Raw genomic sequence first — 14,246 nt, 5'->3', positions numbered from 1 at the left:
TCCTGGGGTTCAGGACCCACAGGCGCAGGAGGGGGATGTCACTAGTGAGACTGTAGCGCGTCTTGGCTTCTGATGTTAAGAGATACTGGGTCTCTTATGTCAAAAAGAGTCGAATGAGGAAAAAGAGATGCAGGGCACTCCAAAATCTGTGAGGCCTTGATTCTATTCGTCTGTTCAGTTTGAAAGGTTCCCAACTGTGCCCACAGTGTTGAACCTGTTTTGGAGAGTTTTTGATCTCCACACATAGTTAGTTATAGACATTTGCTCAGTGGCCGGCATTACAGTAAAGTGGTGTCATTTCCTGAACTTACCATACTGTTATAACCACTTTGTAATATATTATTATCTGCCTATACCCCAGGATTTCCCCCACTTTACTTAAAGCATACAATGACCACTTAAGAGTAACTTATAATCACGTTATAATGCATTCATAACTGCGATTGTTCTAGCTGTTCTATTATTTGCCTTTACTCACTTATAGCCACACTACTGGTGATTCAGGGATCTGGGTGAGAAGAGGGGAGTGAATATAGCAATACTGTCAAGACATTTCACACACATTAGTGGGTCGTGTGTGTGACCCAGTCACACTTCCATAGCACTGGTTTGTAATGTCTTCAGCAGACGTTTTATGACTATGTTATGACAGTGTTTTCTTATATCATGGCTGACCAATTTGGGGCCCGCGGGCCCACACTGTTTTGGCCCTCCATGGTTTTGAAAGAAAGAAAGAAAAAACACAGCCAATATTACTGTTTTTCAGCAGCTGTGGCGGGCTCATTTTAGAATGTAAATGGTCTATAAAATAGTATAATTTAATGTCATTTCACATAACATCAACATTTATTTTTGGCCCACAGCCATCCATCCAGATTAATTTGGGCCCTTCATAAGAAAGAATTTGGGCACCTCTGTTCTATGCTTGTTGTCATTTGAGGTGGGTTGCTACTGCAGTTTTTACCAATATTTTCATTAAAGCGACAGCTCACCCTAAAATCCAAAATACATATATTTCCTTTCACCTGTAGTGCTATTTATCCATCTATATCGTTTTGGGATAGTTGCCTGAGTTTTGGAGATATCGGCCGCAGAGATGTCTGCCTTCTCTTGAATACAATTTAACTGGATGGCACTTGGCTTGTAGTGCTCGAAGCACCAAAAAAAATCCATTTGAAAAACTCAACAGCATTGTCTCTTTCCAGAAATCATGACCCGGTTTCTCAAGATAATGCACAACTATTTTCTTTTGCAGTCTCATGTAGGAACTAGCTAGCAGCTAGCGGATGTAGTTCGGTCAAAAGAAAATAGTTCCTCCATGAAAATGCTCATAACAAGGTCTGTGGATTATCTTGAGTTACGGGGTCATACTTTCTGGAAAGAGACAATGCTGTTGAGTTTATCAAATGTATTTAATCAAATGTATTTCTTTGGCACTTTGAGCACCACAAGCCGAGTGCCATCCAGTTCCATTGTATTCAAGAGAAGGCAGACATCTCTGTGGCCGATATCTCCAAAACTCAGGCAACTAACACAAAACAATATAGATGATAAATAGCACTACAGGTGAGAGGGAATATATGTATTTTGGATTTTAGGGTGAGCTGTTCCTTTAAAGCAGCAGCATAAACATTTTACAGAACCTGTCATTTGTGAGCTGCGATTATTTTGTGGTGAGAATGTATTCAGGGGGAAAAAAATCCCAGATGAAAATTGGCTGAATCTAATAAAACACAAGGAAACAAAGTTCTTCGTTTGGCAATGAATGATTTGAGAATTTTATTATTTTGGTTGCAACATAATCGTCATCACAATTTTCCCTAAAGCAGACTGATGTTGGATGAGCCTTCTTTTCCTGCGGAAACTTTTACGATGGGTTTTTATCAGCATAAGCCAGTCCTTAAGTAGAGAGCTCTGCCTCAGAGAAGACGGTGCAGGGTGGGCGGGAGGAAGAGGGGAGAGGGCGGTCCGCTGCTCCCGAGGCGCGTCTTTCTGCTGGATGTCCTGCGCGAGAATTCATTTGACCTTCTGGGCCTTCTGTGCAGACTTGGTGACCTTTCCGCTGCCGGCGAGCTTCTTGTCGACGGCCTTGATGACACCGACGGCCACGGTCTGCCTCATGTCACGCACAGCGAAGCGACCTGGAGGAGAGGGAGGAGTCGGAGAGAGGGGCGAGGAGGGGGAGGAGTCAAACAGAGAAGAGAGAGGGGCGAGGAGAGGGAGGAGTCAAACAGAGGCTTCAAACAGTCTCGCTCTTTACGGTGGAACTAGTGGATGATGATTATACAATAGTTGGTGTAAAGACAGACTCACATGTTTCACAGACTGAGCACAAAACATAGCAATAAAATGTCAACATCAAGGTGTGAGGTTTTTCTCGCAAAGCCCATGGAGGGGATTTTGACACGGAGATTTGTGTGGAATGGCACAGAATGAATCAGCTGAAAATCTAGTATCTAGTAAAGTATTTTTGTGCTGATATGGAATATGATGATATTTAAACTATATTAATGCATGTTGTTAGTGTTTGAAACTGAAAGATAGGATAGCTCCTGCAGTTTGGATTACAGCAATGAAATTGCCCACTTTCCATTGAAACTGAATTTAAGTTGCTATTCCAAATTTCCGCACAAAGAGGGAAAACTGCATTGGAAGAACATTTTATGGGTAGTCACTTAAATCTTTGACATTTATATCTGCCAATTGGCGGATGCTCCTATCCAAAGCGCCTTACAGCACCACAGTTGCGTACACCGTGAGTATGGACGGAGCATGGAGTGTGCTGTGCTCACCCAGGGGAGGATACTGGGAGAAGCTCTCCACACACATGGGCTTTCCTGGCACCATGGTGATGATGGCGGCGTCTCCGGACTTCAGGGCCTTGGGGTTGTCCTCAAGCTTCTTGCCGGAGCGACGGTCGATCTTCTCCTTGAGCTCGCTGAACTTGCAGGCGATGTGGGCGGTGTGGCAGTCCAGCACGGGGGCGTAGCCCTGAGAGATCTGGCCAGGGTGGTTCAGGATGATGACCTGCAGGCGCGGGGTAAAGGGGCAATAACAAAGATTTTTACTGCCCTACTGCCCCATAAAATATCCGCGGGGGGGTCGACAGGGTAGTTGCTGGGGCTGTTGATCAATACCAAAGACGATTATTTGGCCAGGTGCTGATATTTCTGGCTTCCTGGATCACTTTCCAGGCTGTACTCTGTGTGTTTGTGTTGTTGTTGTTGTTTTGGCCCGGGGGGAGGGGTCCGATCCAATGGGGTTTCGAGACCCCCGCCTCCCCATCACCCCTACTTCCATTTTCAACTGCTCAGTGATGGAGGGCGGTGCTACTGTATGAGTGACTGACTGGCATTTCAAAAAAAGCAATTGACAAAAGCAATAATATTTATTCCAGTATTTTGCATGCTGATATAATGCCTTTTCACAACATGCTCCGTGCTCTAATCCAGAGGTTCTCAAATGTTTTTCAGCCAAGGACCCCTTACAAGATAGAAAATATACCGGGGACCCCCTCATTCTGATTTGTGATTTTGGGCTAAGCTTAATTGTTTCGTAACGTTGTAACGTTCTTGACTTTTAAATTGATAGGTTTCTTTGATTAGAATGTAATCCATGAACCATTTTAGATTTAAAGCATGAAATATTTTCTTTGAACTATGAAGCTTTTGCAAAAAAAAAGTTTTTATTTGTATTTTCCTGAAAACTTTTCACGGACCCCCTGGCAAAATGCCACGGACCCCTGGGGGTCCCCGGACCCCCATTTGAGAACCACTGCTCTAATCAGCTGCCTTTCTGTCTCTATTGTGAAAATGTGACTTCATTGCTTGGCTGAATTGCAGGCTACCATAGCTAAAAGGGACCAGACACCCATCAAGGTTCTTGCAGTTCTTACTAGTAACCATTAGAGGTCGACAGATACCTTGCTAATAGAATAGATTACTAGTAAGTTTACTGCTGCTATCAAATAAAATAAAAGCCTGCAGTGAAGAGGGAGTAATATTATTTTAGTTTCTTTCCACTATATCTGTGCATCTTAATGTAAAAAGGGAACGCACAGTACACTTTTATTTTCTCAGTGATGAAGAGAAGCTTGTGAAAATCTTCAGTTCCAATACAAGCCCAATTCCTTCAATCCACTCATTCGCTCTTTTCCCCTTGTCTTTGTTCTTCCAGCTCCTGGGACTCACCTGGGCGGTGAAGTTGTCAGCCTGCATGGGAGGGTCGTTCTTGCTGTCGCCGGCCACGTTTCCACGGCGGATCTCCTTGACGGACACGTTCTTGACGTTGAAGCCGACGTTGTCTCCGGGGAGAGCCTCGGGCAGCGACTCGTGGTGCATCTCCACAGACTTGACCTCAGTGGTCACGTTGGCGGGGGCGAAAGTGACGACCATGCCGGGCTTCAGGATGCCGGTCTCCACGCGGCCCACGGGGACGGTTCCGATACCTGAGACAAGACCATAATACTGTCTTCAGTTTGATCCAAAACAAAAGGACCTTGATGGGCAGCTTCAGCTTCTTCATACATAGGCCCTGATGAAGATCTGTGTGAGCTGCTAAAGTGTAGGCCATTTGCTTCGATGAATGGCTGTACCATCTGCAAATTACTAGTGTTTCTTGATATCTATGGCTTGAAATTCAATTATTTTGTGACTTATCACTTATCAGTGTGTCAAAAGTACTACATGGTATTGCTCCGATGACAAAAATAACGCGGAGAGAGGAATACTGAGTGGAGGCAGAAAGTTTGTATGGAAAAGAGCTGAGGATAATTCTGTGAAGAGAAAATCATCTTAAATGACGACACTATCCTTGTTTTTGATTTACACTTTGAAAATAAATAAAAGACACCCACATGTATGAAGTCACATTTGTGTCGTTTGTTGTTGCGTCGATGTTTTGGTGATTTTGTGGATGCAGACGAGTTTCTTTCGAATGTTTCGGAAGACCTAAACGTATCGATCGTACTGTTCCAGGTCCCGCTCCTATAGGAGTATTAATGCATTCTATGATGATGTTGAGTGTTCGCTTCGCGGGTCGCTCAAATGAAATGTCCCCTCACCTAATGTCATGTGTTGTGATGGGAACGTGGCGGGATGGGATGTTACGCTACATTAGGTTGTGTTGCGTTGACGGTCCTTACCGCCAATCTTGTAGACGTCCTGCAGGGGCAGACGCAGGGCCTTGTCCGTGGGGCGGGAGGGGGCCAGGATGGAGTCCAGGGCCTCCAGAAGGGTGACGCCAGTAGCACCACCCTCCTTACGCTCCACCTTCCAGCCCTTGAACCAGGCCATCTGCAATGGAAGGAAGTGGGGGAAATACAGAGACAGAGAGAGACGGAGGGAGGGAAAGAGAGAGAGAGAGTGAGTGAAAGAAAGTTCAGTGCTTAGGCCTAGCGTTTGATTTCATAAGTCCATGCTTGACACCTATAGTATTCTATTAAATAAAGGTACCATTCGAGCGTAGTGTGCATGTTCTATTTATAAGTTCAAGCTCGGTCATTTCTTATCATTTTATACACGTCATCCTTATCCAGTAAATATTACTCTTTACCGAGGAGTAGAAAAGTTGCATGGATTTGAGTCTTTGCCACAGATGTACGACTCTTTGAAACCTTTGCGGTGCTGCTTAACTGGAGATCTGGTCTAGGTCCTGCAGCTTAACCTTACAGCGTCACAGTATATATGGGGAGGCAAAACTCCTGGAGAGTGAAAAAGGTGACAGATACCAGGGCAGACACAAAGCCACTCAAAGATCATTCACTTAAGTGCCCTATGTTGAGATCAAAAAGGTGGCTGTCACCTAAAGGTGGCTAGTTTGCATCCCTGGCGTATGATCTGCGTTCACCGCGTCACAAACGGCTCACCTTCTCGCTGGGCTCCAGCATGTTGTCTCCGTGCCATCCGGAGATGGGGACGAAAGCCACGGTGAGGGGGTTGTAACCGATCTTCTTGATGTAGGCGCTCACTTCCTTGGTGATCTCCTCGAAGCGCTTCTGGCTGTAAGGGGGCTCGGTGGAGTCCATCTTGTTCACGCCAACGATCAGCTGCTTGACGCCCAGAGTGTAGGCCAGCAGGGCGTGCTCGCGGGTCTGGCCGTTCTTGGAGATACCAGCCTCGAACTCACCCACACCACCGGCTACAATCAGCACAGCGCAGTCAGCCTGAATGAGAGGAGACGGATGCGATCATCGCCTACCAGGGGGGGCGTGCATAAAAATGACAACCAATAAAATCATCACAGATTTTTTTTTTATAGTCCCGCCCTCCCAAGTGAAGTCCATGTCATTAATGTCTCAAGTCTCAAGTCTAAATGTAGAACATTAAGTCAAGTCAGAACAAATCAAGAGTCCAGTATCCATTTAATATCTTAAAGAAAACTAAATAGCACAGATTTTTCAATGCAATATGGTTTTAATAGGATAAAAACTTGGTAAGAGCATCATGATTTTTATTTTTATAATCACTTTAAGCTTCAATAAATTCAATCATTCCACACAAATTCAGAAAACAGAATTTAAATCCAGTCGTCTGCTGGAACACATCTCATCGCTTTCAATCTAAGTCATTTACACAAACACTATCTTGTCGAGACTTTAGAAACCCTTTCAAGTCGTCAAAGTACAAGTCAAAGTCAAGTCCCAAGTCACCAGAACCCGAGTCAAGTCTAGGAAGCGTCAAGTCTTCTCTTCATGCATCGAGTCACGTCTCAAGCAATTAACGTTACCCGAGTTAACGAGTTACCTCTGTCCACTTGCCACATTACAAAACCCTCATGAGATCTTGCACACCAGCCTGAGATGAAAGACGGTGCAGGACGGGTTCAACGACGGCCGTGTGTTTACCTGAGAGGTTCCAGTGATCATGTTCTTGATGAAGTCCCTGTGTCCGGGGGCATCAATGATGGTCACGTAGTACTTGCCGGTCTCAAACTTCCACAGAGCGATGTCGATGGTGATACCACGCTCACGCTCGGCCTTCAGCTTGTCCAGCACCCAGGCGTACTTGAAGGAGCCCTTGCCCATCTATCGACCCGTGATGTGATGGAGAGTAGACAGTAACAGAGAGAGAGAAAGGGCAGGAAGATGTGAATGTCTGTTACAAATGAATGAGAAAGCTTTAAATAGAATAAGTCATTCTAGGAGGAAAGCCAGCTTCCTTTTACATTGTCTCAAATTTGCTCATTTCAGAAAAATTTATCCCATCAGAAAAGAGAAAACTGATTTAAAAAACTGTTAATTTCTAGCTTGGTATCCAGCCCCATATGAATTGCATTGAGGCTGGATACCAGGCTAGTGTAATTTTGTATGACTAGCGCTCAATTCCCTCGCTGAGCTGCCCCTGCAGCTCGCATTCGCAGCTAGGCCGCTGCGCGGCCTTGCCCGCAACTCAGCTGCTGTGTGGCCAATGAGACGAGCATCACTGATGATGTCAGATTTATGATATCACTGATGATGTCACAGTGGGATTTAAGACATCATGGATGATGTCACAGTGGGATTTATGGCATCACATTCAGTTTATTCAATCTATGGTTTATTCCCACTGAACCTACAGGACCTGTTGAATTTAAGGAATGAGAATATAGTTACATCACATCCTGTAATGGTAAATGCCTGTGTTCATTAGACTTCCCAAATGGTGAAATCTTCAATAACCTTTTCTAGTTTGTGTGTGTGTGTGTGTGTGTGTGTGTGTGTGTGTGTGTGTGTGTGTGTGTGTGTGTGTGTGTGTGTGTGTGTGTGTGTGCCCAAGTAATATTAGTCCAATTTATTTCATGTAGATTTCCCCTTGTTATATGTGCATTATTTTCACTTTTTAATTAGGCATATGTTATCCTGGCCCTTTTTTTTTTAATCTGCCATTAGGCTATATCAGCAATTAGTCCTAGTCCAATCTTTCATGCAGATGCCCATTTCTTGTGTCTTCCTAGTTCATCATCCCCCTATTAAGTTGTCTATGTGTCTTATCTTCCATTAGTCAATGTTTATAGGCTGTATTTGTCAACTAAAGCTGAAATTATAACAATTGTTTTAATGTGCCTAAGTAGGCTAGTTCAGTTATATTGCAAGCTGCCCCCCCCCCCCCCCCCCCCCCAGTTTGTGCATCCTTGATATGTACTCAAATGAATGGTCAAAGCCATGAATTGCTTAAACAGTACACATATTTGTACAGTAGGTGGCACTCCTATCCAAGAAATGCTGCAGCTTGTGTCTCACCACACCCGTTAACTGCGCCTGTGTGTGTGTGTGTGTGTGTGTGTGTGTGTGTGTGTGTGTGTGTGTGTGTGTGTGTGTGTGTGTGTGTGTGTGTGTGTCATTCCTCATGAACAGGTTTCCCAAACCCCAAACCAACCTCAGCGGCTTCCTTCTCAAACTTCTCGATGGTTCTCTTGTCAATTCCTCCGCACTTGTAGATCAAATGGCCGGTGGTGGTGGACTTGCCGGAGTCGACATGGCCAATGACCACGATGTTGATGTGGATCTTTTCCTTTCCCATTTTGATTGACTGGGGAAAACAAACACAGGAGGGCCAGTAGGCTACAGTTTAAGATGAAAACTGGACAGTTTAGTTTTCATCTGTGCTTGGTAACGAAGGGCTTTGGCAGCGGCAGACAGTCAATAATGTTCCTCAAACAAGAAAAACACTTTCATTTCATCCCTACAAATTTGTTTTCCACTCTCCCTACGCAGTGAACAGTTACGTAATTGTTAAGATATCAATATCAAAGGCCTAATTATAAGTCATGGCGTCACTATTCATCCAGGCCTACTGCAATACGTCCCATATTATGTACGCGTTATGGCACAAACCGGCGCTAATTAATGTATTAATCTCATATTTCGGTGTTGAGGCAGTGGATGATTCACGCCATGTGCTCGGTTACCGGCCTCCATGTTGAGTCGGTAGCGCAGCGCCGCCATGTTGTCTGCCGCAGTCGCGCGCACCGAGACCGTGCGGCAGTATGCGCGCCCCCGCCACTACAAGCGACTATCATGTAGCAACAAAAAAGGCCAACTCATTACAGGCGCACAATTATTCCAGGATATAGAAAAATACACGTTTATACCTTTGATCATTGTATCGCAATTCGTTACAGAGTGGAGTGTACAACACATGCCATGCCCTTGAATTTGGACAAAACATTGATACAAGAGGTGAGCTTGCATGCTTTGCTGGCAAACGCTATCCGAAATGGGAATAAGATATAGCTTAATACCAGTTTGACAAGCAGTAGTCACAATATGAACAGATGATGCAATAGATCTAGAGGCAAACCCATATATTACAAAAACCCACCTACGCCGCATTTTTCTGCCAAATGCCCTACCCAGTCCCCTTCCCATGCATCTAGGTAAAGATTAGAATGAGCAAATTTAACATTTCACCAACCTGTGCCCAGACAGCTAACGGGTGTCCCCTGATTTAGACGGAGAAAAAGGACAGAATATGATCTGTCATGAGTTTTTATACCGAGGCAGAGGAGGGAGGGCTGTGCATGCTCGATCTCTGCTGTCAGACTGAAATAGGGGAGCCATTGGCTGGGCGAGTGTAACCCCACCAAGGCGATTGGATGTGCGGAAAGCATCACTGGACTCAGATAACATGGTTAAAAACAGCTGCAAGACAGGACAGTGAGGCTTCGGCTACGGCTGAAATACGAACTAATCCCGCTGAAGGAGGCGAAGGAGCAAGACAGGTTGGTCTTCAATATTTTTAAAGACCTTTATTTGTTACCAGCAGCTTTTTTTTCTTTCCAATCAATGTGTGGCATCAACAACAAGAACAGTTCTAAACCATTTCCAACTTAAAACTTTAATAACTGAAAGAGGCACTGTCGTCTTGTGATTCAGGTAAGAGACGGTGCCACGTTGAGTTCCTTTCCTGCGAAAACTTTTACGATGGGTTTTTATCAGCATAAGCCAGTCCTTAAGTAGAGAGCTCTGCCTCAGAGAAGACGGTGCAGGGTGATGGGGGGGAGGGGGGAGCAGGGGCGGCCGAGGGGCATCTTTCTGCTGGGTGTCCTGGGCGAGAATTCATTTCTTGCCGGCCTTCTGTGCAGACTTGGTGACCTTGCCGGCGCCGCCGATCTTCTTCTCGACGGACTTGATGACGCCGACGGCCACGGTCTGCCTCATGTCACGCACAGCGAAGCGACCTGGAGGAGAGACGACATGGGAGACGTGAGCATTACTCAAAAGTCATCCTTATCAATTAAGTGTCAAATTACATTACAATGTGCAGATAAGTCAATAGCATCACTCAATGAAGAGTGCGCTTATCAAAAAAGGGCCACCTGTCAGGTGTTGTGTCATCACTTACCGAGGGGAGGGTACTCTGAGAAGCTCTCCACGCACATGGGCTTGCCGGGGATCATGTCGACGATGGCGGCGTCTCCAGACTTCAGGAACTTGGGGTTGTCCTCAAGCTTCTTGCCGGAACGACGGTCGATCTTCTCCTTGAGCTCGTTGAACTTGCAGGCGATGTGGGCGGTGTGGCAATCCAGCACGGGGGCGTAGCCCTGAGAGATCTGGCCAGGGTGGTTCAGGATGATGACCTGTGGGGAAACATTTGCCATTTAGATGTGTACACCAAATGCAGCACAACGCCACTGTTAACAGACCACTGGATTAGTTAACTATGCCAACCTGGGCGGCGAAGTGGGCGGCCTCCATGGGAGGATCGTTCTTGCTGTCGCCAGCCACGTTTCCACGGCGGATGTCCTTGACGGACACGTTCTTGACGTTGAAGCCGACGTTGTCTCCGGGGAGAGCCTCGGTCAGGGACTCGTGGTGCATCTCCACAGATTTGACCTCAGTGGTCACATTGGCGGGGGCGAAAGTGACGACTGTGCCGGGCTTCAGGATACCGGTCTCCACACGGCCCACGGGGACGGTTCCAATACCTGACAAGAGGTGGGACATCTATGAGGATTTTTTTTTTTTTTACTACACAACCGAGCACCAAATTGTTACAATGTGCGACAATACACACAACCCATGGTGTGTTCTTACCGCCGATTTTGTAGACGTCCTGCAGGGGCAGACGGAGGGGCTTGTCAGTGGGACGGGCAGGCTGCAGGATGGCGTCCAGGGCTTCCAGCAGGGTAGTTCCATTGGCATTACCGTCCTTGCGCTCAATCTTCCATCCCTTGAACCAGGCCATCTATAGTGACAAATTAGGAATGAGTCCCACCTTCAAGAGCTGTTGTGGTCAATTTCACTGCCACAGCACAACAGGCGAAACAGCTGCTCACCTTCTCGCTGGGCTCCAGCATGTTGTCTCCGTGCCATCCGGAGATGGGGACGAAAGCCACGGTGAGGGGGTTGTAACCGATCTTCTTGATGTAGGCGCTCACTTCCTTGGTGATCTCCTCGAAGCGCTTCTGGCTGTAAGGGGGCTCGGTGGAGTCCATCTTGTTCACGCCAACGATGAGCTGCTTCACACCGAGGGTGAAGGCCAGCAGGGCGTGCTCGCGGGTCTGGCCGTTCTTGGAGATGCCAGCCTCGAACTCACCCACACCACCGGCAACAATGAGCACGGCGCAGTCAGCCTGAACGGAGAGAATTTAGACACTAATAATCATCATCCATGTTTTGCGGGTACAGGCCTACAGCTATGCCTACATTTTACAGCACCACCGAGATGGGTAAAGGTTACCAGAGGACGTCAGTTTCAGTAAATACCACCAACATTTACCTGAGAGGTTCCAGTGATCATGTTCTTGATGAAGTCCCTGTGTCCGGGGGCATCAATGATGGTCACGTAGTACTTGCCGGTCTCAAACTTCCACAGAGCGATGTCGATGGTGATACCACGCTCACGCTCGGCCTTCAGCTTGTCCAGCACCCAGGCGTACTTGAAGGAGCCCTTGCCCATCTGAAGAGGGACGAAACATTTGAGTCCTTACTTGTGTCTATTTATATCAGTGATACTCAGTCTCTTCATATCAAGGATGTTTAATATAGTACACTATTGGGGCAATGGACCCACATTTGATAAGATTTCTTCTCTACCTAAAATTAACTACCAGTATTTTTATATTATTTTGTCCCATAAGCATCTGTACTTTAGACACAGCGCTAACAGAAATTATCAAAACAAGTCACTTGTTTACCTTCTCGAATTGTGTCAACTTCTAGTCAATTAAATCAAGTAATACTCCAGTTTTAATTCAATTTGCTGAACCCCTCTCAAGGTGGTCCCCGGACCTCACATTGAGAACCACTGACTTACATTTACAAGTTAAGAGCATTTGATTCAAACAGGCTCTATCTGTAAGCAGTGAGGCAGGCCTGAGGCCTCCATTGAACAAAGTGCACCGTCATTATCAACGCTGCTTGCGTAAGCCCCACCCCGCTTGCGCGCACTCGCTACCCCACACCCGAGTGCCGGGCAGCGGAGAGAGACACGCTGACGACGCCATCTTTAGCTCGGCGGCTACAAGCTAACGGGAGCGGATGATGTTAAAATGGCTTGCTCACCTCAGCGGCTTCCTTCTCAAACTTCTCAATGGTTCTCTTGTCGATTCCTCCGCACTTGTAGATCAAGTGGCCGGTGGTGGTGGACTTGCCGGAGTCGACATGGCCAATGACCACGATGTTGATGTGGACCTTTTCCTTTCCCATTGTGTAGTTTCTGTTGAAAAAGAGTCCCAAGTTGTTACGTTAGCATGTTAGCTCGTTAGCCCACGCCAGGTTGCATCATTTTCAGATGCTAAACCGTTACACGTTACCAGCTAATAATGGTGTAACTCACTAGCTAAACCTGTGACACCTCGGGCCGGTTTGACTTTTATATTCATTCTCCAGTAGTGTCGCTTCACAAATGAACACCGGAGAAATCCAAACTCGCTTAAATAAGTCTAACAGCAATATAAAATGACCATAAAACATTAGCTAACTCGTGGGGTTTTGGTGTTGGGGGACTGGAGGCTTAAGCTGGTGGCTAACGCTAGCAGGCCACAGTCGGGCCATAGGCCAAGCAGGACACGTGTTACTTCATGGGCCACGTCGTGTTAAGTTACAGAAAAAGATTCCCAAATATTCACAAGTCATCTGTCCCAGACTCCCCACACCTGTCGCCGGAGAATATGCCCAGTTGTTTCTGGAGTCTGGAGGAAAGAAATTCCCTTCCAGCATCCTCACATAGTCGCTTTCTCAAGCCCCCTTTGTTCCTTTACCCACAGTTTTCCCCTCCCCCATTTAGCGGATTCTCTTTTATAAAGTGCTGCTTCACGAAATAAACCATAAAACTATGGTCTTAAAAACTCTCTAAAAGACACACGGTGATGCTGACATCGATTCTAACCAAGAGACAACCCGAGATTTCCAAAGATAATCCACGTTAAAATCCACAGGTTATTACAAGTATTACATAACGGAAGCTCTAAAGTTGAGGGGAAACCGTTTCAAACGCCATCAAAACCCGAACTAATATCACTAAATGTCCAGCCACGAAGGCCCTGCTGTCCGTCCCACTGCGAGTTGAAGTGAAATCGCACTTACCGGTGTTACTGGATTTTTCGGCCTAAAAGCTGCTGCCCCTAGCCAGGTAACAGAAAGAGGAAGAGAGCCGGCTGACTGGGAGGTTTTATACCGAAAGGGGAGGCGACCAGACTTCACGCGCCCTCCCCGGTGCAAACCCGCAAATCAACACACATTCCTGTGAAAAACGTCACCACGTCACGCATGAAGCGAAACATGTTCAATCTGGAATGTCCTTGATTTCCCCGTTTTGATTCCCCCAAAAACACGCTACCCCTAACCTACCAACCCCCCCACCCCGACAACAGAGTATAGCAGTACACAGTTGGTCTGTTAACTTTATGTCGTAAAAAAAAAAAACTTCGATACATTTGATTTTTGTTTTTGTTTTCCAACTTCCTGTCTTTCATTGATGATCAGCTGATCCCAACGCTCTGGGCTGCACCACGGTGCTCTGGAAACTGTTTTTGCTTTGCCTTGCGAAAAACAACTCGGCTATAGTCCTATATTGTGAACTTTAAAGGAATATTATATACATCACAGCAACACTATAAGATAACATAAGAGATCTCATATATAGTGATACCATATTGGAGATATAATTATACCATACATGATGATGATTTTTCAGCACCACAGACACAGTCACTATAAATAAGACATTATAGAGATTTTCTCCCATTAGATAGCTTTACCCACTGATAGGCCTACTTGTCCAATTAATTGTTAATTGTCTTCATCTTAATTGGCTGCTTACATA

The 14,246-nt window shown here is 46.0% G+C and overlaps 2 protein-coding genes across 2 annotated transcripts; both read right to left on the bottom strand.

Moving 5' to 3' along the window:
- Positions 1–1,766: 1,766 nt before the first annotated feature.
- On the bottom strand, positions 1,767–9,572 carry LOC310785651 (elongation factor 1-alpha-like). The gene is made up of 8 exons (XM_083646796.1): positions 9,393–9,572; positions 8,355–8,507; positions 6,845–7,024; positions 5,867–6,163; positions 5,144–5,294; positions 4,191–4,447; positions 2,793–3,027; positions 1,767–2,141 (listed from the first exon to the last, which is right to left on the bottom strand). Exons 2-8 carry the CDS (start codon positions 8,496–8,498, stop codon positions 2,017–2,019), a joined length of 1,389 nt encoding a protein of 462 aa, XP_083502922.1. The 5' UTR covers positions 8,499–8,507; positions 9,393–9,572; the 3' UTR covers positions 1,767–2,016.
- A 224-nt stretch (positions 9,573–9,796) lies between these two features.
- Positions 9,797–13,594, bottom strand: LOC310785652 (elongation factor 1-alpha). Its single transcript, XM_083646797.1, has 8 exons — positions 13,508–13,594; positions 12,485–12,638; positions 11,700–11,879; positions 11,257–11,553; positions 11,015–11,165; positions 10,649–10,905; positions 10,323–10,557; positions 9,797–10,158 (listed from the first exon to the last, which is right to left on the bottom strand). The coding sequence occupies exons 2-8, from the start codon at positions 12,626–12,628 to the stop codon at positions 10,037–10,039; spliced, it is 1,386 nt and encodes a 461-aa protein (XP_083502923.1). The 5' UTR covers positions 12,629–12,638; positions 13,508–13,594; the 3' UTR covers positions 9,797–10,036.
- Positions 13,595–14,246: the final 652 nt, after the last annotated feature.

This window comes from Poromitra crassiceps (genome assembly GCF_964638095.1).
Source record: "Poromitra crassiceps genome assembly, chromosome: 11".
NCBI lineage: Eukaryota > Metazoa > Chordata > Actinopteri > Beryciformes > Melamphaidae > Poromitra > Poromitra crassiceps.
Note: the sequence above shows the minus strand (reverse complement) of the source record. Positions and strands in the feature narration are given on the sequence as shown.